The sequence below is a fragment of the Hyperoodon ampullatus genome, assembly GCF_949752795.1.
Source record: "Hyperoodon ampullatus genome assembly, chromosome: 13".
Classification (NCBI taxonomy): domain Eukaryota; kingdom Metazoa; phylum Chordata; class Mammalia; order Artiodactyla; family Ziphiidae; genus Hyperoodon; species Hyperoodon ampullatus.
The window spans coordinates 4,185,557-4,211,683 of record NC_136926.1 but is presented as its reverse complement, the minus strand read 5'-3'; the positions used below and the strand labels follow the sequence as shown (position 1 = coordinate 4,211,683).

General features: G+C 47.1%; 1 protein-coding gene across 1 annotated transcript in view; it reads left to right on the top strand.

Annotated features, from left to right (window-relative positions):
* Positions 1-26,127, top strand: part of TMEM132C (transmembrane protein 132C) — a gene marked incomplete at its 5' end in the record, with an annotated part of 378,847 nt that overhangs the window by 105,447 nt on the left and 247,273 nt on the right. Inside the window, one exon of the mRNA XM_079717718.1 lies at positions 23,755-24,643. Within this exon, the coding sequence (XP_079573844.1) occupies positions 23,755-24,643 (889 nt within the window). The remainder of the gene's footprint in view (positions 1-23,754; positions 24,644-26,127) is intronic.

The window sequence follows — 26,127 nt, the reverse complement described above, 5'->3', positions numbered from 1 at the left end:
TCCCTTCAGCAGACCCTGGGGGGGCCTGGCAGGGGGACAGGCAGCACTGTGACGGGGTCTGGGCGGGTCTCCGAGGAACCTGCCTTGGTGCCTGTGTCAGCAGGACTTGCTGTTTGGTTTCCATCAAGAGCTTTTAAGGACCCCCGTGAGCCGAGGCATCCTTGTCTCCCGCGTCAAAGATCAGACACCAAAGTTTCTCTGACTCCAAGAGAGACGAGCCTGGGGACCAGGCATCTGATGGCCTTCATCACTTCCGTGAGGCCACCGCGTGGGCCCGTGCGTCGTGATTCCACGTCACACGAGCTCCCCTGGCGTCTCCTGAAAACACAGAGGGATGCAGGAGCTCTTTCTTATGCATCCATCTTGTTCGGTTCTGATTTTTCCACGTGTTTCTGGAGACTTGTGTTCACCTAATCAGGCCTCATTTAGTAGGTGGATGTTTGCCCTACCCTCGCAGGGTGGCAGCACCGAAGACAGGTGAGGGGTCTTCACCTTCCTCCACTCTCGCGTGACGGCCACCAACCCCCCTTCCCCGACACACACACCTGGTACTTGACCAGCCTAACGCTGGACTCCCACTCCAAGCAGGACGTGGCCCCATCCAGCTCGTAGAACCTTTACAGTAACCTGAGCTATTCATGTCCCCAGAGCGGGTCACAGACAGGCCAGGAACCAGACACAGCCTCCAATCTTGATTTTTCTCACTTTGTCTGGAAGTGTCTGAGACCCCTTATGGGCCGCTGCTTCAAGCTTTTACACACGCAGGCAGCAGAATGTCAGGAAAAGAGCTGAGGTTTGGAATTTGGATGGATCTCAGTTGGAAACCCTATATGGCTAGAAAGTAAGTGAACCTCTCAGCCTCACTCTTCCCACCTGTGAAATGGGGCTAACAAGACCTAAGAGGATTTTCTTTTTGTAACTGAGATGTAATTGACCTAGAACATTATATTCGTTTTCACGGGTACAGCATAAGAATTCAAGGTTTGTATATATCGTGAAATGATCACCACAGCAAGTCTAGTTAATGTTCATCACCATCCATAGTTACAAATTTTTTTCCTGTGATGAGAAATTTTAAGATCTGCTGTCTTAGCAGCTTTCAAATATACAGTACAGTGTGTTAACTACAGTCACCGTGCTGTACATTGCATCCTCAGTATTTATTTTTAAATTTATTTATTTATTTTTGGCTGCATTGGGTCTTCGTTGCTGCACGCAGGCTTTTCTCTAGTTGGGGCGAGTGGGGGCTACTCTTCATTGCGGTGCGTGGGCTTCTTGTTGCGGTGGCTTCTCTTGTTGTGGAGCACGGGCTCTAGGCGCATGGACTCAGTAGTTGTGGCACGTGGGCTCAGTAGTTGTGGCTCACGGGCTCTAGAGTGCAGGCTCAGTAGTTGTGCACATAGGCTTAGTTGCTCCGCAGCATGTGGGATCTTCCTGGACCAGGGCTCGAACCCGTGTCCCCTGCATTGGCAGGCAGATTCTCAACCACTGTGCCACCAGGGAAGTCCCATACTTATTTATTTTATAACTTTGTGTTTGTACCTCTTGACCTCCTTCACCCATTTCGATAATCCTAGGAGGATTCATTTATTTCATGATCACCTATTTTGATAATCCTAGGGGGATTATTGAAAACCTTAGAAACACAAACACCAATTCCTGATGCATGATCAGCCATCATCCGATTTTTATTTCCCCCTGGAATTTTGTTCTTTTTCAGTTAAAGTCAACAGTGCTGTAAGAATACCCACCCCGTATGCTGTTCGTGATATGTATAAAATCACAGCTCCACTTTACGTGGGAAACATTTAAAGATTCACTTCGGCACTTTTTAGATCATTAATTAATGGTGGGAGAATTGGAAGTTAGGAAATGAGAAAAGGTCTGTGAAGTCATAAAGCCAGAGAGGAGCTGTAGGGAACTCGGTTGTGCACCGCTATCCTTCCTGGCATCTCCATTGCATAAAATGCGACACACCCAAAATAGCCAGGGAAGGAAATCTGATGTGCAGCTTGATTCAATAACAGAGAAAGGGGGTAGGTGGGGAGGTTTGGAGGTGGGTGAGGTTGGCTGTGTACATCAGCTGCTGTCTTCACAGCCTGTCTCCTAACTCTGAGCTGGGACTGAAGACCTCCTCCTGGCCGGGCTGCAGCCTTCAGGTCTAGAAGGACTTGGCCCTGGCTGGCTGGATGGAAGATGGTAGGACCCCTCCTGCCCAGCCCTGCAAGCTGGGGGCTGTGCATTAGTCCTCAATGATTTCATGGGCATTTTACTCAGCAGAGCCTGAGGTCAGAACCCTAAAAGGCTCCGCATCAACCAGATGAGCTTTAATCGGAGGCGTGGTTTGATTCCAGGCGCTGCTTCCAGAATTCAGTTCTAACTCACCCCGAAGGCTCTCCAGTCAATCCACGGATCTGGCACAGTTCTTTCTTTGACCAACATTTAACCAGTTATCTTCCTCAACTGCTAGGAGGTCAATGCTTGCCCTTTGGCTAAAGTGGGGGGGGGAACTCTCCCTTGGGTCCCCTCCAGGGCAAGGAAGTCTCCAGATCATATGCGACCCTTATGCAGACGTAGCCCCTGAAAGAGGCCGCGGCCCCAGGAATTTCCCTCCATTTCCCCTTCCCTTGTGTGTCTGCTGAATCTACATCTGTCCTCCCACAAGCCCTGCTTTTCACTCTCGTGGGGCAGAAAGTAGATTCAGGGGTGAGGGGTTTGGGAAGAGATCAGTGGGGAAAGACGAGAAAGTACAGCGGACCCTTGAACAACATGGGTTTAAACCGCACAGGTCCACTTACTTACATGTAAATAATAATTTTTCTGTAGTAAACACTGCGGTCCTTCATGATCCAAGGCTAGTTGAATTCTCGAATGCAGAACCTCGGATACAGAGGAACCATGGAAATGCGGATTTTCAGCTCCCCAAACCCCGGCGTTGTTCACAGGTCCGCTGTAGAGTATAATAAAAACAACACAGCAGCCAGCACTTCACCGCGCCTGTCCTGGTCTGGGGTTGCCCAAAGGCTGTTCCACGGAGTGGGTCCTTCCATCTCGTTGACAACCCCGTGTAGTGGGTGTCATTACTGTTCTCCTGCATCTTATGGATGAGGACGTGGAGGTGAAGAAAGGTGGGGCCTTTGGCGGAGGGTCACACGCTAGGGACGGACGCAGCTGGGACCTCAGGGCCTGGGACGGGCGTGGTCCAGGTACGGCCCGGCTGTCCCCTTACCTGGATCCCCTCCCCTGGGCAACGTCTGCAGCTCTCCCTCCTTCCGTGCCTCACCTTCCCTGATGGCACCCATCACGCCACGCTGTTTCTCTCTTCCCCATTATCACTCCCATCAAGGTACACACTCTGCAGCCCTCTTTGTTCCCTGGTGCTTAGTAGATGTTCATTTTGTATCTGTCCGACGCATGAATGAAGATGCGATTGCCAAACCTAGAAGCACAGCGAGCTGTGCCGTGTTCTACCGTCCACAGTATCCCATTCGGGACGAGAAAGGGTGTCTGGCTGCCCTGACCTGGCCCGGGGGCCTGTCCCCTGGTGCGAGTGACTCACTGGTGAACTTTGTCTCCGCTGTCATTCCAGACATGGCTGGGGTCCCTGCACTCGGAGATGTGGGCACCTTTGGCTGACCAAGCGCCTAGCATCACTCAGCTCGGGGAAACGTGCGCCTTGACCTGGAGCCGACAAACCAAGCCCCTTGCCCCTTAGCGTCTGAGTTCTCTGACTTCTCTTGTGCATGCTTCCAGCAATTCTGTAGCACCAAATTGCTTTTCATTCATTACAATGACAAGTTCTGGAGAGGCGCCCACGCTGCAGGGAGGGGGCTGGGGGACTGCTGAAGGCTGGTTGCTACAGGGCTGGACCACTAGTCTCCGCTCTCCGGGGCTGGGTGACCGATGGATGGATGGACGGACGGGTGGATGGCCGGCTGCTGCTTGCTCGGCTGGCCTGCCAGTGGCTGCAGACCTCCCTGGCCTTGGCCTCTCTTGGGTCCCCCAGGGCACGCCCTCTGGTGGCTGCACTTAGAAGTGTCCCCTGTGCCGGTGGCCAGGCAATTCCTGTGTGGGTCCTGGGACCTTCTGTAGAGGACGCCAAGTCTTCTAGAACATTAGATGCCCCGTCCACTTCAGAGAGCCTGGGCTGAGGCAAAGCATCTGTGTCTGGGACCTATTTGGTTTGGAGAGCTGGGCTGGATTAGCTTCTCTCCTCTGGGATGGGTGGGCTCTGGGTGGAGAAAGAAAGCCCCTCTCTAAGGCTGGGGTGGCCGATCCAGAGATGCAGGGGCCAGCCAGCTGGGCATCTTGGTGACCCAGAGACCCAAGGGGACAGCTCCTTCCTGGCTCCAGCTAATAGCTGCCAGGCAGGGAGGCCAGCCTGGTATGGTCCCAAATTCCAGTGTTTCAAATGAAACTAAGAATCTACATTTTTACGTGCTGCCTCTAATTTCAAAGAACTGGCAACGCACCTGCCCTGCCTTTCAAAGTCTCTTCCTCCCTCGTTCCATCTCTGGCTCCCTCGCTTCCCCCTTCCATCCTCCCTGTCTTTCTTGTAGACACCATGCCTTGCAGTAAACTTATCTGAGGACCGACGTGGCACCTGTGCCTCCAGAGAAGGCCCCTCTGGGTCTGAGCTCCTTGGCCACAACCAGCATCTCTGCTGGTGAAGCATATGCTGTGGGCGAGACAGCCAAGGTTCGGATGTCCCGCCAGCCTCATTATTCCTGCCAGCAAGGCTGCTTTGTGGGCCACCCTAGGAAGGAGGTTTCATCATCCTCCAAGTAGCCTGAGCCGGGCACTCCCTGCAGCAGAGATGATGCTTCCCCCATGTGTGTTTTCTGTTGTTTGTTTCACTTGCCCTGGTTTTGGTGCCATAACTGGGAGGATCTTGTTTCTACTTTTTAACAGACTGTTGGCTTCACACGTAGCTTGAGGAAAACAGTGGCAGCTGCCTAAACACACACCAGATACTAAATTCACAGGAGGCAGCTCGACAGAAAAGTCAGTGCTGGCAGCCAGAAGGAGGGGACACGGTGGGTTTTGTCAGGCTCTGTGGTACCTGCACATGCCGTGAGGGTCCTGGGGGATCCAAGACCAGAGATGCTGACGGGACAGGGAAGTTGGTCCGGGGCGCTCAGGCATTGGCCGCCTGTGGTTCCCAGGGTACCCACCCATTCATTCATTCGTTCGTTCGTACTTACTGAGTGCTCCCATGGTCCATGTACTGGCTCAGAAGCCGGGGAGAGAGAAGGTAAAGTCTCTCTTTCATGCGTTTTCCTGTCTAGCGGGAGAGGAGACACACTAAACAAAGAAACCAACAAATAAACGTCATTTTGGAGGGAGTAAGAAGACCCATGAAAGATAGTAACATGGGTTGAGCTCCTGGGGACCGATTGGAACAGGGTGAGAGCTACTTTGGCTGGAATGGCCATGAGGTCAGCCCCTGCCTTGATACATACATTTCTTCTCCAGAGTCCCTACCACCACCCAACAGTAAATACATCTGTTTTCTCCCACTGGAAGGGGAAGCATCAGGATGGTGGGAACTGTGTTTTGTTCACCGTGGTTTTTCTAGTGCCTGGAACAGGATTAGGCATGTAGTAGGTGCTCAGTGAGCTTTGCTGGATGCAATGCAAAGGAGCCAACCCCGTGAAGCTCTGGGGAGAGGAGAGCGAGCTGAGCATCTCTGAGGTGGAATTAGCAGGTCTGTGTGGTCCAGGTGTGGTACAAGCTGGGTGGGTGAAATCGGGTGAGTCCAGGTAGACGTGGGGCAGATCAGATTCCAGCCTCTGCCGTACTGAGAAGTTTAGATTTTATTCTAACAGCACAGAGGAGCCATCGGAGGGTTCTGAGTTTTCTGGGACTGTTGTAAAAGGTCACCTCAAGTGTATGGGCTGACACAGCACAGATTTATTATCTTAGCACTCTGGAGGCCACAAGTCCAAAGGGAGTCTCACGGGGCTAAGATCAAGGGGTCTGCGGAACTGTGTCCCTTCTGGAGGCTCCAGGGGCAAATCCGTTTTCTTGCCTTTTTGGGCTTCTAGAGGCTGCACACACTCCTTGGCTTGTGGCACCTTCCTCCGTCTTCACAGCCAGCAAGTGCGACTTGAGTCCTTCTCATGAGGCATCATCTTGACCCTCCTGTCCTTCCTCGTCCTGCCACTTGGAAGGACCGTGTGGATTTCACTGGGCTTGCCCAGACGTCCCGGGAGCATCTTCCTGTCTTAGAGTCAGCTGGTTATCAACCTTCACTCCACCCGCAGCCTGAATTCCCCTTCTCCCTGCACCATGTTCACAGATCCCGGGATTAGGATGTGGCTTTTAGGTCCTGATCTGAGGGTTCCCATGTGGAGATCATTCTGAGTCTGCATGGGCTGGGTGGCTCACCGACCCGCCACACACGCTGGTGATCCTGCCCAAGGTGACTGGGGATGGAAGAGAAGGGACAGGTTTGGGGTCTCTTTGGGAATCAGATTCTGCAGTAGCCTTGCAGGGGTTCAGGCGGAAGCTGTCATTTCAAACAGCTTTAGCCTGTCCTCGTGACGTGTGTTACCAACTCCTGGAGAGTAGGTCTCACGCTTTACAGCAGGGGTTTTCAAGGGGGGTCCTGGGCTGGCAGCAGCAGCACCCCATCACCCTGCAGCTTGTTAGAAATGCGCGTGCTCCACCCTGCCCCCCAGACTCCGGGCGAGGGGTGGCAATCCCATGGGCGGATACCACGGTCAGAACCTGTGAGGCAGCCAAGGTCTGTTCTAACATCCGGAGCCTGGGGTTCTGCTGTGCCCGTGATCTGAGGCAGCAGGCCGGCGGGGTGGCCTTTGAGAAAGTCGGGAGGCCCTTTCTTACCTTTCCTCCAAGACTGCACTGCATGGATCTCAAGGATGGAGACAGGCTCCCTGGACAGAAGCTCCCTGTGGTGAGATTAAAGGAGTCCCTGGGCCCCTGACTTTTTATGCAAACGTCTGCTAAATGGGCACAGGCATGTCCCTTAGGAAAGATGTCCTTAGTACTTAGCAGCGTCCCCAAAAGACCCAGGACCCCGTAAAAGGATTAAGTAGCTCCATTCTGTGTGCTGGACATGAGGAAGGAACGTGAATAACATGTATTGAACCTGTCCTGGACACAGGACTCTGTTTTAACCATTTTATATACACTGACATATTTACTACTTCAGGAGGAAGGTGTTATCCTTACTACTGTCCCCATTTTACAGATAAGGAAACTGAGGCACAAAGAGATGAAATGCCTTGCTCTAGGCCAGACAGCTGCTAAGGGGTGGAGACAGGATCCGTGCCCAGGCAGCCAGGCTTCAACGCCTGGGTTCGCAGCCCCGAGCTGCACTCTAGACCCGGGTGGGCTGACTTGACCGTGGCCCTTGGGACTGGCCCCACCATCTGCTTGTAGGGCCTGTAGCTGAGAATTGTGTCTACATTTTTAAATGATTGCATTTGAAATGGTTATATAAGCACTTACGTAATGTCCTTGATTTTGCCTCTTGGTCTAAAATACCTGCCGTCTACGAATGCCTGCTATCTGGACCTTTAAGAAAAATTTGCTGCTGGTGCCTTTCTCTGCCTCCCTCCCTCTTCCTGTCACTGTCACTCCCACTCTCACTGTCACTCTGTCTGTCTCTCTCTCTCTGGAGAAGCTGTGTACACACGACACAGACTCTTCCCTCCAGGGAGAGAGGGAGCTGGTGCTTTCAAGAACTCTGGTGGGGTGATTTCTATAAACCGCTGCAGCAGACCCTGGGGAGAAGGTGGTTGCCTTTCCCATTTCAATTGATGAAGAAACTGAGGCTCATGAAGGTAGAGTCTCTTGTCCAATGGCCAGGTTCACAAGCTAGGATTTCAACTCCAAAGCACACTTCTTTCTCAACCTCGTGTTCCTCCTGAGATCCAAAGGAGTTTATATTCCAGTTTGACAAACAGGACTTGAGCACGAGAGAGCCTGGCCTCAGGGCATCAGAGAGGACCACAGTGCCTGGACAGACTGTGGGTAGGACAGATAGTCAGGGAAGAGGAAGGGCCACTGCTGGCCAGACATGGCAAGGAAGACTTCCTGGAGGAGGCGAGGCAAGAGCAAGTGATATTCAAACTGCCTTACACAGCAAGGGAACTTACGTGCTGTGGCTCAGAGCTGCATGGCAGTTTCTGACCTCAAGTGTAGAAGGCTCAAGGTGCATCAACAATGTCACTAGGAGTCTGCAGGTAATGGAAACCTGAAAATGGGTGGTTCAGACAAATTGGAGGCTTTATTTTTCTTACAAAACAAAAAGTCCTGAGAAACTTCTTGTCCTGACAGACAGCCTCTCAGCAGCATTACTATAAAATTGATCCCCACTTGATCCAGGAAATGACCGGACAAGAAAACCCCCTCAGCCTGTGACATTGAACAAAGTCCCTCTTCTGAAATGTCCCCAAACTTCTCCCATGCCCCCTCCAGCCAACTGAGGACTGTCAAACGGACCAAAGATCGATTGGAGGGTCTCCGCCAATTCAAATTTCCCAACTTCATACAACTCTTGTCAATCACGCATGGTCACAGCGGTCCCTCCTTTTACTTTTTAAAATTGCCTCTCCTTCCTAAGACGCTTGAACCCCTGCTGAAAGGAGGCTGACAGTGGATGGGTTTCCTTACCGTGAGTCTAGGAATCAGCAGCCTTTCTTGTCTTGGAATTAGTTTTGTCTTCGATGGTCCAAAGTTTGGTGGCCCAGGTTGGTATGATGCTTCAGGGTGCCAAGAGGGACCCAGACACTGCAGGTGTCACTAAGCCCAGCCCATGAGAGCTCAGCCTCTTGAAGACAGGAGTATCAAGGAATCTGTGGACTTATTTATTATTCAAAACACCACAGGCAGGGAAGGTAGCATTTCACAAGGACTTTTAATAACACAGGGAGGGGAAAAAAAAGGTTTAGCAGAAAAATAAAGCAACAGATACACCTGTGCAACTTGGATTAAACTTCCACATGGGTACCAGGGATGCTCACAAAGAAATCGTCTGGTCAGCCCAGCGTCTGCTGACCCCCATCTGATCCTAGAATGAAGCTGAGGCATGTTGGATGCACAAGTATTTATGTGAAACTCACTACTTTCCATCTCCTTTGAGGTTGGATATTAGAAGAAATAGCAAAGAAGGGACTTCCCTGGCAGTCCAGTGGTTAAGACTTTGCCTTCCAATACTGTGGGTGTGGGTTTGATCCCCAGTTGGGGAGCGAAGATCCCACATGCCTCGCGGCCAAAATACCAAAACATAAAACAAAAGCAATATTGTAACAAATTCAATAAAGACTTTAAAAATGGTCCACATCAAAAAAATCTTAAAAAAAAGAAATCGCAAGGAAAAGGGGGGCAGTAATTCTACCTTTAAATGATGCACCTGTTGAGAAGTCACACACAGAACTATTTATACATCTACTTTGCCGTGTCAGTCGGCCAAATCAGATCATTGCAGCCCTGTTGCCAAGGGAAGCTGTCTTGAAACAACATTTTAATTGCACAAGTAATGTGTGAATACACGCTCTCATTTTATAAAAGAAAAGAAAACACCCAGTAAAGCTAAGATATGTGTGACCCTCCAAAAGATCTCATCTCCCTTTAGATTAATAATCACTTTTGTAAGTGTGATATTATCATGAAAAACTTCTCCTAAACATTTGTATGTATGTATAGATAGAAGATAGAATAGTGTGTTTCAGTTTGTTCTTATTTTAACATAATTATTATGTGAAGTGATTTAATGTATGTTAATTTTTATAAATCTCAATATTGATACAGTTATTATTATTGATGTACATATTTTAATATTTTATGATACTTGCGTGTGTAACTGTGTGATAATGCTAATTGTCTACACAGTATTCGTTCTTGTAGCCTAGTAGTTGGGGCATCTCTGCCCCTCCCCCACGGTAGAGGCTATTTCTCTCCCCACGCCCTGTCCCCTTCTCCCAGCACCCCTGCTTTCTGGGGAGCATGGTTTGCTGTTCCTTCCTTTTCATCTTACGGCTTTTGTCATGGGCAGAGAGGGAAGGGTCTGGGTGGGGCTTCCCCAATGGCTTTCTAATATACTCCAACTTTTTTATTGAAGTAGAATTGATTTACAGTGTTTCAGGTGTACAGCAAAGTGATTCAGTTATATATATATATATACACATGTATATTTCTATTCCTTTTCAGAGTCTTTTCCATTATGGGTTATTACAAGATATTGAATATAGTTCCCTGTGCTATACAGTAGGTCCTTGTTGCTTCTCTCTTTTATATATAGTCGTGTGTAGCTGTTAATCCTACATTCCCAATTTTTCCCTCCCTACCCCTTTCCCCTAGTAACCATAAGTTTGTTTTCTGTGTCTTGTACATGTCCTTTTATTTTTTAAATTTTTATTGGAGTACAGTTGATTTACAATGTTGTGTTAGTTTCAGGTATACAGCAAAGTGAATCAGTTATACATATACATTTATGCACTCTTTTTTAGATTCTTTTCCCATATAGGCCATTACAGAGTATTGAGTAGAGTTCCCTGTGCTGTACAGTAGGTCCTTATTAGTTACCTATTGTATATACAGTAGTGTGTCTATGTCAATCCCAATCTCCCAATTTATCCCTCCCCCACCCCTTACCCCCTGGTAACCATAAGATTGTTTTCTACATCTGTGATTCTACTTCCGTTTTGTAGATAAGTTCATTTTGTACATGCCTTTTTAAGTTTGTGAGTTTCCAAAGGAAGGTGCCTCTTTCTGGAACAATTGCAAACTTAGCCTTCAACGCCAAGGTCCAGCTGTATACCCTGGCAGAAGGCAAGAAGGGTGCCCACATTCTATAAAACATTCAAAAGCAACAACAAAACTGAGTGAAAGTTGGTCTGCCTTCCTATCACTGTGGGCTGGCAGTCGGAAACTCCAAGGGTGGTAAAATGTGACGGCCTCGCCCTGCAACATCACTGCCTCGTGCAAACACCTCCTCCAGAGTATGGGTCCAGGGTGCCTGCCTCACTTTCCTTCCCAGCCTGGCCAATTCTGAAGCACCATCTCATCACAGGACCACCTTCTACTTGTAAACAGTTACTAAGGCACACATCTCAGCTATTGTATCACATTGGCATCCTTATTTCTACCCATCGTCATTCTTCCCTTCTGTGGCCGGTCTTCTCTCCTGGGCTTAGAGTCCTATGAGCTTGATCACCATAGTTTATTTATCTACACATTATTCCTGACAGAAGCCAGGCAGCTCAAGACACACCAAAGATTCCCAGTTAATATTTATTGAATGAAGAGCATTCCTCATAATGTCCCCCAGTTGGAGTGTTTTTTTTTTTTTTTTGAGATTAATGTTAAGACCAAGATCGAAGGCTTGCCCCTGCAATATTAAATAAGAACAGTTGTAAGCTCAGCGGCCTCATCAATCAAAAACAGGAAATCGAGGATCAGTTAGTTCAAAGTGACGGGAAGTGCATCTCAGACGGGCTTAAGCTATGAACGGAAACACCCAGAGACCCTCTGACTTTAGGCATGGCTGGATTTAGGGTCAGCTCTTGACTCTTCTTTCCTCAATGTTAACTTGATTTTCTAGCTGGAATCCAGCATCTCTAGACTGGCACAGCCGTAGATGGTAATAGTCCTCTTGCTGTTATTTTTACCAAGCTGGCGCTCTATAGGAAAAACATCGCTGGAAGAGAGAGATGTGAACTTAAAGAAAGCATATGGGGCTTCCCTGGTGGCGCAGTGGTTGAGAGTCATCCTGCCAATGCAGGGGACACAGGTTCGTGCCCCAGTCCGGGAAGGTCCCACATGCCACGGAGCGGCTGGGCCCGTGAGCCATGGCCACTGAGCCTGTGCATCCGGAGCCTGTGCTCCCCAACGGGAGAGGCCACAACAGTGAGAGGCCCGTGTACCGCAAAAAAAAAAAAAAAAAAAAAGAAAGCATATGTCCTGAAGCAGGTGAGCACATGGGTCCTGAGTTCAAATCCTGATTCTAGTACTCTTAGCTAGGTGATGCTTGGGTAGGTTACATCACCTCTTTGAACCTCAGTCTCCTTGTGTGTAAAATGGGATCATAAGAGTGCCTAACATAAAGGGCTGTTCCAAGTTTAAAGGACTGAGATGCAGTACCTGGACCTACAGGTTGTTGATGGTCGGTGTTGGCTATGTTCATCCTTCTGTATCCATAATGCAGGTTTTCTGAGGCTAATGTTTCACCTTCCATCTAAGGGACTTTTTCCCCCTTGAGTGTTCAGAATTCTCCCCTCTCAATTCTCCATCCTTTGTGGAAAACTCTGTTTCAGTGTCTTCTTTCACGATATGAAGAGTTAAAAGCTATATATAATGAAAGAGAAAACGCTTTCATCTTCTGATGGATTCTTTCCTCTTTTTTGTTTACTCAACCATCAGGAAAGCATTTTCTACTTTGTAGCCTAAGACTCTTCATTAATATAATCATCTGAAATACTGGTGTAACCAAACAAAACTACAGATGCTAACCAGCGGGCAAATGAAACTCATATGTTGGGGGAAAAATGAGGATGACTCAGTGGGTTACAGAAGGGTTTTTTAAAATTATCTGCAATTAGTGGGAAAGAAAATATGTGGACTCTATTAAAAATAAGCTCTTTATTTTTTAGGGGGAAAACCATCATAAAGAACAGGAATGCTGTTCCCTTTTATTTACATGAATTGAGATAATTGGGACTCTCAGGATAAATAATACCACCATCTGTGATAAATAGATGCTTCTCTCTTTGAATAGATACAGCAGAACATTCCCAAACCAACCATATGCTATGTGAACATCAAATGCAGTTATTTAAATTCTGCTGTAAATGCTTACATTATGCAACTCCAAATCTCTCCCGATGTTGGAATCCAATCTTTTTTTCTTTTTTTTCTTGCATCCTATTCCAAACTGTCTTGGAGGCATCGTAAGAGGCATGTTTACATTTGGATCAATGAATAAACCTGGTATCTCTGTCAGATTGTAAAGAGCCCTGAAGGAAACATCAAGAAAGTCCTCATCTGCATGAAACACAACTCTTAGAAAGGCTTCGCCTATATCAGAGATCAGCAAACAGTGGCTCACAGGCAGATCCAGCCACCACTGCGTTTGGATGACCTGTGAACTAAGAATACTCTTACATTTTTAAATGGTTGGAAAAAAAGCATATTTTAAAGAAGAATGTTTCTGACGTCATAATTCTATGAAGTTCCAATTTCAATGTCCATAAATAAAGTTTTATTGGAGCATGGGCACAACCGTGTTTACATTGGTCTCTGGCTGCCCTTTTGGCATAACAGAAGGGTTGAGTAGTTGAAACAGAGTGTATTTAGCCCATTAAGCGTAAAATATTTACTATGTGGGCCTTGACAGAAAAAGTGTCTTGATCCCTTCTTTCTATGACCTGTGAAGCCAAATCACCTCAGTGGATGAAGCCAATCTGTGTCATCTTAGAAGCTTTCCGCTGGAAGTAAGAGAAAACCCGTGTGCCTTATTCTCATAATAGGAAGGGCAGTGGAGAGGCAAGACTGAGGGTGTGTGTATTCAGTCGACCCCCCCCCTTTGGTGTCAAGACCCAGGATCTGGCCACTGTACCTCCCCCATCCTGGCTTTGTCTCGGTATTTCACTCAGTTTCAGGGTGGGTGACAGTATTAGTGGGGTAAACTGGTCTTTCCCTTGCCTCTGGGAAGAAAGGCGTTTGCTGCCACGGTTCTCTTAGGGGGGAGGGCTTCTCTCCCAGGAGTCCCAGCAAACCTCTCCTTGTAGCTCCTGGGCCCAAAGTGTCCAAGGGCATGGTTTCCCAACCTCAGTGCCATTGACCTTCGGGGCCAGCGAATTCTGAGCTGTGGAGCTGTCCTGCACATGGAAAGCACTGAGAAGCATCCCTGGCATCCGTCCACTAGAGGCCGGTAGCGTCCTAACCCCCCAACCATGGCAGTGGAACTGTTTCCATGTAAGTGAAATCATACAGTATGTGTCTTTCACCATCTGATTTATTTCACTTAGCATGATACTCTCGAGATCCATCTGTGTTGTCTCAAATGGCAAGATTTCATCTTTTTTATGGATGAGTAGTATTCCCTTATATGTAGGTATCTAGATAGATAGAAACATCTAGAGATACACAGGTACATAGATATCTACATAGACGTCAATATCTATCTTTATAGATAGATGTATAGATACCACATCTTCTTTATCCATTTACCCACTGATGGGCACTTAGGTTGTTTCCATGTCTTGGCTATTGTAAACAGTGCCACCATGAACATAGGGGTGCAGATGTCTTTTCAAATTAGTGTTTCTGTATTCTTTGGATAAATACCCGGAAGTAGGATAGCTGGATCACATAGCAGCTCTATTCTTAATTTTTTGAGGACTCTCCACACTGTCTTCCATGGTGGATGCAGCAGTTTACATTCCCACCAACCAAGCAACATGAAATCAGAATAAGTGAACAGACCAAACCAAACTAAAACAAATACGTAAATACAGAGGACAGAGTAGTGGTTACCGGGGGAGGCGGGGCTACATGGGTCAAGGGGTTTCCCTTTGACTGTGTGCTGATGGATGGGAACCAGTTTTCGGTGGTGAGCATGTTGTAGTGTATACAGAAGTAAAAATACAATGTTGTACACATGAAACTTACATAGTATTATAAATCAGTGTTACCCCAATTAGAAAAATACATTTAAAAAATTAAAAATTTAAAAAAGCAGCTACCTCAAGAAAAGAATTGTTTCCAGACATTTCCAGATGGCCCCCAGGTGGCATAATTGCCCCTATGTGGGAACCACGGGTTTGGGCCTGTGCAGAATTGAACCAGTTCCTGGAAACAGATCTGGAATTACCCTGTGTGGTTTAAACCAGGGATTGGCAAACATCAGACCATGGGCCAAATCCAGCCCACCATCTATTTTTGTGTGGCCCACAGGCTGAGTCAGGGTGATGTAAACATGTAAGAATGGTAAAAAGTAAAAATGTAAATGGTTACATTTAAAATAGCTATATAAGTACCTTTGTAATATTGATTTTGCTTCTAAGGCTGCAAAGCCTAAGGTGTTTATTATATGGCTCTTTAAGAAAATAATGTGCCAACCCGTGGATTAGACCAGTGGTTCTCAACCCTTGGCTTTATAGATCATAAAATTAAATTCATAATCTTGTAAACTGTCTATATACATAATTAAAAACAAATCAGTGTAGTGCCCTGTACTAGAGATGAAAAACATGACGAAAGTAATAGATAGGAAAATAATATTTTAATATGTGTACATATAGGGAAGGTCAAATGAAGTCGTCAGATACTTGCCCATGTATTTAGCGTCAGCATGGATGTGACAGCCACACATGCAGGCTGGTATAGCTCTTTCGGCAACTTGGATTTCACAGAGAGATAGGGCATTGCTCATGTAATTTGCCAAAAGGGTAAACAAGTTTTTAGTAAAGTTTCATGAAATCAAAGTACAATCTGGATTTCCCTGGCGGCGCAGTGGTTAAGAATCCGCCTGCCAATGCAGGGGACACGAGTTCAAACCCTGGTCCGGGAAGATCCCACATGCCGTGGGGCAACTAAGCCCGTGTGCCACAACTACTGAGCCCGTGAGCCACAACTACTGAGCCTATGTGCCGCAACTACTGAACCCTGTGCACCTAGAGCCCGTGCTCCGCAACAAGAGAAGCCACCGCAATGAGAAGCCCACACACCACGACGAAGAGTAGCCCCCACTCGCCACAACTAGAGAAAGCCCACGTGCAGCAACGAAGACCCAACACAGCCATAAATAAGTACAATCTGCACCCCAGTAGTTGCAATACTGGCAAATGCACAGGTTCCACTGTTGCCCCTCCTGGAATTTTTAGTGGAGATAGGTTCTTGGCTTGGGTCGTCCTCATAGGTTTCTCACCTTTGTGAGTGTCCAGTGGTACAGTCAGAAGTCACATGGGGCCTGGGCAATTATTTGTTGCCTGGGACCATCTCAGGCCTTGCAGGGCATCTAGCAGAGCTGGACCCCGCTCTCTGAACATCAGCGGTCTTCTTCCCTCTAGTCACTGTGATAACCAGCTCTGCCTCTGTGAACGCCCCGAATGCCATCTCTGGTCGGCTGAACAATACCACCGTCTGCCCCCATAAAGATGTCTGTTTCTCAGTTGTCAGAGCCTGTGAATGTGTGACCTTCCGTGGCAAGAGGGACTTAGCAGATGTGATTCAGTTGAACATTTTGAGATGAGGAGATGGTCCTGGATCACCCAGATGGGCTGATGTAACCACAAAGGTCCTTATAAGGCGGAGGCCGGAGGTCAGAGGGAAGAGAAGCTGCTGGCTTTGAAGAGAGAGGAAGGAAGCGGCCAGGAGCCAAGGAACGCAGGCGCCTCTAACAAATGGAAAAGGCTCAGAAACTGATTGTCCCCTGAAGCCCCCCGGGGGATCGCAACCCTGCCGACCCCTTCATGGTAGACTTCTGACCTCCAGAACTGTAAATAAATATTTTTTTGCTTTTGGTTTACACTGCTAAGCTTGTGGTAATGTGTTACAGCGGCAATAGGAAACTAATACGTACATCGTCTCACGGGGGAGCTCTGTCTTGAGCCAGTCGGAGCCCCTCGTGGACCTGGGGTCTGAGCCACATTGCAGGGACGGAGGGAGAGGGATCGGCCTTGTGGGCCGTTTGCCAAGATCAAGCCATTTGCCAATTGCAGCCCAGTTAAAAACTGCGTTTTAGATTTAGAACTTTGCCTAGCAAATATTTCCCTCTGTGCCTACCCAAGGCACTATTCTCATGCTGATAAAGACTGAGATTCTGGGTGTTTTAGAGAGTTTGTCTTTGAGAGGCATGTCTCCTTTGCTCTACTTCCAGGGGACTGAGCAGTGCCTGAGAGTGACTATGGACTTTAACCAGAGAACGGGGCGGGGGGGATACCCCCCCATGGCCTCCAAGGGGAATATAAGTACCTGCTCCTTTAAAGGAGAGTTTTACTGTTTCAAAATTGCAAACCACACTATGTAATTTCAGCAGAGGATATTGGGGGGAGGTTTGTTCAGAAGAGGCATTGAAATCCAATAATCCATTTATCAAAAAGGTGCCTTTTGTTTCAAGAAAAAAAGTAACAATGCGCCATATTTATCAGAGAGAGACATTTTGTGTCTGGCGAATGTTAATAAATCACAAATGGCGGGGAGAGAGAAAAAAAACCTTCCAAGTGCTCCGGCCGGCTTGTGTTTCAAGTAAGCTGCGATGACTTGGAAGGAAAGTCCAATCAGGGTTTTCCTTGAGGCTTGTGGGGAAAGGCAGGCTTCTGTGTCGTAGGTTTCTGATATCATACAGGTAAACTGGAGATGTCGGAACAGGCCATTGAAGTTATAAAAAGAGCCCACCCCTCTTGATTTCAGATTTCTTTTCTCACATGGCTGTCACCCAATTTTTTTTTTTTTTTTTTTACGAATTATGGTTATCACCTATTTTTTTCATGTTGCTGTAGCCTGAAAACCTTTTTACTATAACTTATCAACAGGATTGAAATAATGGTAATGGTCATAATAACAGGAACAGAAACTTCTCCCCAATTATTAGGCATGTTCTAGGTACTGGGTACTTTCTTTATTGCTCTAAGGGAATTGGTTTTGATATGATTCCCACTTTAAAGATGAAGATTCTCAAACTCAAAAGTTTAAGGTATTTGCAAAAAAAACAAAAACTTACCTAATACGTTGGGGACAGGGGTTCATTTTTGGATGTGGTCTGGCTTTGGGAGTGCTCTTACCCACTGGGCTGGAGAGGGTTTGGTTACAATCCTTCCTCCTGTCTCTTTGGCACCTGTGACAAACCTCTGAACACCTGCTGTGAATCGAGCTAGATCAGGGTTTCTCATCCTCGGCATTACTGGTGTTTTGGACTGGATGTTTCTTTGTGGCGGGGGGCAGTCCCGTGCATTGTAGGATGTTCTCATCATCGCTAGTCTCACCCCACTAGGTGACAGTAGCACCCAGCTGTGAAAATCAAACATGTCTCCTGTGGACGTTGCCAGGCATCTCCAGGGTGCAAAGTCACCCTTAGTTGAGAACCTCTGATACTCTTTAGGAAGGACATTTGCACATCCTAAAACAGCACCACTTGTGCCTCTGGATTATTCCAGCGAGGTTTGTTTGTAGCTTATTTAATTGACAAGGAAACCGGGACCTAGCATTTTCACCAAAGTACCACATGAGCATCCATCGCTTACCACATTCAGGGCAACAGCGGGCCCCGGCCCCGCTTTCTAGACCAACTTCCCCACTCCTCACACACCCAGCTCCTGAGCTTTCCCTCCACTGACCCTTTCCTGGTGCTGTGCCCCGCCCCCCCCACCCAAGGATCCTTCCCCTATTCCAGTCACCCTCCCGAGATCCAACCCATCCTTCATGTCACAGCTCAGAGAGAATTAATGCTAAAGAATCCATCTCGGTCAACACATCCCAAAGCGAGCATCGCAGTGGAGGTGGCACATGATGTTCGCTGAAGGGTCATTTCCCCTGGTGTTGTTCTGTCTGGGTGCTAAGTGGCATGGACACCTCCTGCGTCCACTATCGACACCTCCTGCATCCACTATCTCAGAATCTCAAAAACTCAATTTCCGGCAGCCAGCTTTGCAGTAGAGTTCTCTGATGAACGGCCGATGGAGGACACGATATCCCAACACTGACAGGCAACCACAGATAAAGAAAATGGATAAACAGGAAGGGAGACAGCAAATGAACGTGCTGTCAGCTGGGAGGCCAGATGCAGAGGGGCAGCTGTCAGCTTCTCTCCTCTTCCCCTCTCACGTCCATAGGCAATCAGCATCGGACTTTTCCAGGGGTATTGTTTCAGATGGGTAAAAATTACTCAATAATCCTGTCTTTCTGGGAGACGCTGCTATGAGTGGATGAACCAGAATTAGAGGGTGGGTATCTGTCTGTGTTTCACTAGGTCACGGCAACCGTGGAATGGTTTCCTTGCAATCAGCAGATAGAGCGTCAGGAGAGAAATACCACAACAGCTGGTAACCACCACAGGTCCCTTAATCTGCTAGATGAGGGCTCCCCAAAATGTGAGATGAGCTTGGGAGATCCACATGGTGTCACAGCATGTGACTGTGCAAACAGGCCTTGCACAGCTCCAGGGGGGCCATTTTCATGAGTGTCTATGAGGTTGGGTATTGCAGGTACACCTACAAGGTGGGAAACCACCTGAGTCTTACCAATGAGAAAGTGATTCCCTTTTCAGTTCTGTCTGAATTACTCTAATTCCCTCGAGGAGGAGGAAGTCTCATGTTGGTGTCACTGTATTTGTTTAGTTTCTTACCCTTGGTAATCTCTTGATATTTATTAGTTACCCCATCAGGTGTTGCTGCATAAAAAACCACCTCCAAATTTAGAGACCTAGTTCACTTTTCATTTCTCATGAGTCTAGGGGTGACCGATCTTGGCTGAACTTGGCTAATTTTGGCTGGGCTCTCTCACCTGTTTGGGGGTGGCTGCAGGCTCTGGGTTAGCTGATTTGGGATGGCCTCCACTGGAATAACTCTGCTTTCCTTCACATGGTCTCTGCAGAAATTCAAAAGAGAGTTAGTGGAAGCCTGAGCTTGGAATTGGCACATCGCCACTTCCGCCATATTCTGCCGACCACAGCAAATTCAAGGCCAACCTAGATTCAAGGAGTGGGGAAACAGACTCCTAATTTTGAAGGGAAAATTGCAAAGTCACACACAAAAGGTATAGAAAGAGGAGGAGAATGGGAGCCATTTTGTAATTGCTCTACAGCAGGTACTATTAGTTCCTATATAATGAAATCTGTCTACCTGTCTATCTACCTGTGTACCCATCCATCCATCCATCCAAACATCCATCCAAACATCCATCCAACCATTGATCCACCCATCCATCCAAACATTCATCCAACCATTGATCCATACATACATACATCCAAACATCCATCCAACCATTGATCCACCCATCCATCCAAACATTCATCCAACCGTTGATCCATACATACATACATCCAAACATCCATCCAACCATTGATCCACCCATCCATCCAAACATTCATCCAACCGTTGATCCATACATACATACATCCAAACATTCATCCAACCATTGACCCATCCCGCCAGCCATTGATCCATCCTTCCATCCCTCCATCCATCCCTCCCTCCCTCCCTCCATCCATCCATCCATCCATCCATTTATCTATAGAAACTGAAACCGTCCAAGAAGGTAAGAACTTGCCCGATATCACATGGGTATTGAGTAGATCAACTCTAGGTCTCTATAGCAAAACATCATGTCTTTAACCACTGTACTAGATCCCACTCCCTTCTTTACAATGTCTGTCTCTTCTTGGCTCGAGTTAAATCTCTCATGAACTGAAAAACTTCAGAACTAGGTTCAGCAGGAAGGTATGAGCTAGAGGCACTTTTTGTTCCACACGAAAGATAAAGAGGGAGTTAAATGATGGAAGAATCCTCAGAGAGGAGATAAGAGGACAGCAAGCCCACTTCCGCTTTATCTTATTGAAAATAAACTCAGCATTTGCTTCAAAGCAAAAGGTTTACTTTTAGGATTTTTTTTAAAGTAAAAAGACCAAAAAAAAGGAGAAAAAAGGAATTTTTATGTGCAAGAAGAGTGAAGAATGATAAGAAAGCGTGTTGACAAGCTTCCCTGTTGTGGGATTCACCTGCACAGATGGGCCTTAGAATCCTTGCTACGTTCCTTCAGAGAGTCCTTGGCCCACTATCTTTTCCAAACAAACGAGTCTCTAAATCTCTACCCTTCGAGGTTTAAAAGCTTTTTTGGAGAGGGATGAATGCATCAGAATAAAAGCATTAAATGTAGTAATTAGTCCATTGGGTTTGACACAATTCTATAAGTTGCTTAAAGAGTCAGTGATTACCTATTCTCTAGTAGGTCTGTGTCTTTATTCCCGTCTTGCCCCTAGGTTCTTCATGACCTTTTTTTTTTTCTTAGATTCCATATATATGTGTTAGCATATGGTATTTGTTTTTCTCTTTCTGACTTACTTCACTCTGTATGACAGACTCTAGGTCCATCTACCTCACTACAAATATCTCAATTTCGTTTCTTTTTATGGCTGAGTAATATTCCATTGTATATATGTGCCACATGTTTTTTATCCATTCATCCGATGATGGACACTTAGGTTGCTTCCATGTCCCGGCTATTGTACATAGAGCTTCAATGAACATTTTGGTACGTGACTCTTTTTGAATTATGGTTTTCTCAGGGTATATGCCCAGTAGTGGGATTGCTGGGTCATATGGTAATTCTATTTTTAGTTTTTTAAGGAACCTCCATACTGTTCTCCATAGTGGCTGTATCAATTTACATTCCCACCAACAGTGCAAGAGTGTTCCCTTTTCTCCACACCCTCTCCATCATTTATTGTTTCTAGATTTTTTGATGATGGCCATTCTGACTGGTGTGAGATGATATCTCATTGTAGTTTTGATTTGCATTTCTCTAATGATTAATGATGTTGAGCATCCTTTCATGTGTTTGTTGGCAATCTGTATATCTTCTTTGGAGAAATATCTATTTAGGTCTTCTACCCATTTTTGGATTGGGTCATTTGTTTTTTTGTTATTGAGCTGCATGAGCTGCTTGTAAATCTTGGAAATTAATCCTTTGTCAGTGTGACAAAGTGAGAGAGTGGCATGGACATATATACACTACCAAACGTAAAATAGATAGCTAGTGGGAAGCAGCCGCATAGCACAGGGAGATCAGCTCGGTGGTTTGTGACCACCTAGAGGGGTGGGATATAGAAGGTGGGAGGGAGGGAGACGCAAGAGGGAAGAGATATGGGAACATATGTATATGTACAACTGATTCACTGTGTTATAAAGCAGAAACTAACACACCATTGTAAAGCAATTATACTCCAATAAAGATGTTAAACAAAAGAAGAGTCAATGATTTTCTTTAAACACATAGAGCCAGAACCTTTTCTAGAATGTTATGCAGGGCCTTCTGAGAGTGTTTTAACCTGGTCCTGAAATGAGTGGGTTAAAAGGGAAGCAGTAAAATATCCCTAAAGAGAGAGGCACAAAGTACCCGTGTTACCGGTGACCTCAGAACAACGCCTCTGGGCGAAGAACAAAGGAGAAAGCTATTTCTTTGAAAAGCCATCTTGACAACCTAAGGCCGTTCAGCTGCAGCACCAAAGGCAGCTTTGATCTGCTAGCCAGTGTCCCGGCCAGGAAGAGGATTAGGGGAAGTTCCAGAGGAGAGAGGCATGGGGTAGCCCCATAGGCTGGATGGGCTGTGCTGGCTGCAGTTAGAAGCAGGGACAGCAGGGGAGGTTGGAGCATCAGGGGAGAGGAATGGCCGTGTTCTCTCTCAGTATATGAATGGGGGCTTATGTGGGTTTTCTGGTCTGGTTCTGAAAGACGAGGCCCAGGCGATGGTCTTTCCTGGGCTTTGCAAAGTTAGCAGTTGGGGCTCAGTAACCTCTTGTGCCCTGGGTGAGCAGCGAGTCCCCAGCAATGGAAGTATCAACCCACGGGGAAGCTTTAGAGGGCAACCTTCAATCAGCAAGGAGGCAGCTGGTTGTACTGCTAATGATGTGGGTGATGGACAGAGAAAGACAGGAAGATGGGAGCGATGTGCTGCTTTTCCCTGGCTCAGTGTTGAACCTCCAGCCTCCAGTGTACATTGACTTACCCGGCTGGAGATTCTAACTGGTGCTTTTAAACACAGATGCTCCTGAGGGTCCAGCAGGAAGTGTTACTGAGCAAGGTGGTTTGCTGGGTCTGTTCTCTTACTGTTGCCGGGTGGGCAGACAGCCTACACGCTGCTGCCATTCCTCTCATGTTTGCAGAGAGGCTGGAAACCCAGATACTCCCCAGTTTTTAAAAAAGGTTCCCATTCATAGCCATCTTTTAAGATATCGTGGGCCAAACAGAACCCACCTGCAGGCTGAGTTGAGTGCCGTAAGTGAGCAGTTTGCAATGGCTCCCAGGTTGCTGTTTTTCTTTCTACTTTATGATATTTTTGGCTATGAGCAAGATCTTGTAAAATTTTTACACAGGCACGTTTATCATTGTTTAATTGCATTTGGCGCTTGAGTCATCATTAGAGAGCTTTCCCTAGACCCAGGTTATAGAGGAAATCACATTTTCATTCAGTAGTGAAAAAACGTCATTGTTTTACATCTAGATCACTGATGCATTTGAAGTTCATTCTTGTGTATGGTGTGAGGTATGGCCCTAATTGTATCATTTTGCCAAACGGCTGGCCGGTTGCCCTAGTACCATTTAAAGTCTGTCTCTGCCTCATGATTTGTGGTGCCACCTTTAAAACATACGAAATGTCTAGATGTACAGGGGCTTATTTATGAGCTGTTCTCTTCCACTGGTCTGGTTTTCTCTTCATGTACCAGTGTCATTAAAAATGTTTGAAACTCATTAATAAATACACCCACTTTACACTCCTACACTTGCCAGCATTAGATCAGACTCCATAAAATTGCCACTGTTCAACAATTCTTAATGGACAAAAATCTCCCTTTCATAGGTTTCGACCTAATACACGCAGGTAATTTTCGGAGCATGTAGTCATTTACTGGCTGATCCCCGAGGGAACATGAAAATCCTAGCCAAGTGGACTGCGGAATGTTTACCCTCGTTTCTAAATTGCTCGTCAATTACCCCTCGTTCCTAAGTGACCTCTAAGGAGCCCGGAATAACCCCATCTTTGTCTTTTCTTTTTTTTCTTTCCCCCCTGCAGTGATCGAGGGCCGCGGGGTCACAGACAACATCCAGAGGTTTTCCTCGCTGCCCCCTTATCTGCCCGTGACCTACCACGTGCTCAGAGCGGAGACCTCCTTCTTCCTGAAGGAGACCAACCAGGACTTGACACGCAACTCCAGCCTGCAGTCCCGAGTCGAGTCCTTCTTCCCCTACAAAGCCAGGCGGCCCCCGATCTTAAATGCCAGCTATGGGCCTTTTTCGGTGGAAAAGGTCGTGCCCCCGGACCTGATGTCGACGCCAGACTTTTTGGGTGCCACCGACAAAGTTAATTTCAACTGGAAGCTGAAAGCGCACATCCTGCGGGACAAGGTCTCCCCGAGCCGGCCCCGCGTGCAGGTGCTGTTCCACGTGGTGGGCAGGGACTGGGACGACGCCGTCCCCGCGCAGAGGCTGCCCTGCCTGCGGGTGTTCGCCTTCCGGGAGACCCGGGAGGTGAGGAGCAGCTGCCGGCTGCAGGGGGCCCTGGGGCTCTGCGTGGCGCAGCTGGAGCTCCCGGCCGCCTGGTTCGGGCCCCCCACGGTGGTGGCCGGGAGGAAGAAGTCGCCCGAGCCCCCCGAGGGCAGCCCCGTGGAGCTCTACTACGCCCTGCAGCCCGGGGACGAGCGCGGAGACTGTGCCGGCGGCGACGTCCGGAAGGGCAATGCCATCCGCCCCGGGAAGGACGGGCTGGAGGAGAGCACGTCCCACCTGCAGAGGATCGGCACCGTCGGCCTCTACTGGGCCCAGGACAGCGCCCAGCTCAGCGAGTTGCGCCTGGATGGCAACGTGGCCGTCTGGCTGCCCTCCCGGCCGGCCAAGCAAGGAGACGTGGTCACTGCCTATGTCACCGTGGCCAGCAATTCCACCGTGGACTTCTTCATCTTGAGGTAGGTGCCCATTGTAGTCTGGGGCGCGCCTACGGTGACGCCGGCCGGGAAGGTGGGGTGCAGATTTGAGAAGATTCCATCTTCACCGCCTTCAGGGACGCTCCGGCTTCAAAGTAGAAGCCAAATTCTGCACCCGGCCACAGGCTTTCAGCAGCTTCGCTGTATATTAGGGGGTGGGAGAAAGGGCCGGAATTGCACCCCTAAGAAACAAGACTAACTTAACCACTGTCTTCTGACCTTGCATTACCTTTGAATTGGCAGAGGGATATGACTTCTTTTAAGCTTCAGATTTTTTTATACATGTACAAATACTTGGTTGCATGGCAAAGTATATGTTCAGGGGGCCCAAGAAAAGACATAGGCATATCTCAATCTCTGCTATCTCATTTGGGGTGTAAACGTGAAAAAAAAAAAAAGAAGCCAAGGATAGTATCTTTTTTTTTTTTTTTTTTTTTTTTGGTGAGGTTAAATTTTTCCAGTTAGTGGGAAAACCCCAGTTTGTGAGTACAGTTTAGCAATGATTCAGGGAGTCTGTCCAACAGAAGATTCTTTAGCAGAGGTATTCCATCTCATAAAAAAAGAAAAAAGAAAACTAAATTGAAACAACTACGGAACAACCCACCTACCATCACCTCTGTTCGTTCAGCAGATCACCCCAAACTTGTAATGGGCTCTTTCCCTGCATAGTGATTCTAAGGTTCAGATCAGGAACGCCTGTTATCTGAGGATAACTAATAATGGGGGGCAAGCCACCTGAAGCAAATCCTCTTAAAATGTGGCCCAGGATTTCATAAAAATGAAAAACTATTTGCTTGAGGTTTGTTTAAAAGATAAGGATGATAAATAGCAGGTTTTTGTCTGATATCATTAAAAAGGACTTAGGTTGTAATTGCAGCTGTGCTTTGGTTCTTTTTAGAAGAAAAAATTAATCACATGTTGCTTGAGTTGTTTGGGAAAATATTCTCAAACTAAAATGATGGCATCTTATAGCATGTTTCATTTTGGTTTAAATTTTGTTGTCTGATAATAAGAATGGTCCATTTTCAAGGGTTTTAATAAGTTTCTTGAGGCATTTCTTAGTCCTTTGGATTCAAATAATTCTCTTCTGAAGTGTCTGTCTAGTCGTCATCCTTATAATGTTTTCTTTCAAGTTTTAAGTGGACTGGTTTTACCAGATCCTTCTTTGACAGTGGTTTGGGATTTGATCAAGGGCTTTACAGCATCACTTTCAGTGGCGTTAGGCAGTCCTGCATCTTCTACAAAATATAAACTGTGCCCTGTGGGAAAAATTCCCATCGTATTTGCACTGATGGATGGTCAGCCTGGTGCCTGCTGCCTTTGCGGCGGGGGGGAGGATAAACTCAGTGTCTTAATGCAAGCGTCAGCCTTATAACTGCAGGGCCAGGATAGCAGATATTGAGATAGAAGAATCCAGGTTTGCTTCCTCCTGCCTTGGATGGGGAAAGACACTGATCTGGAAGGTT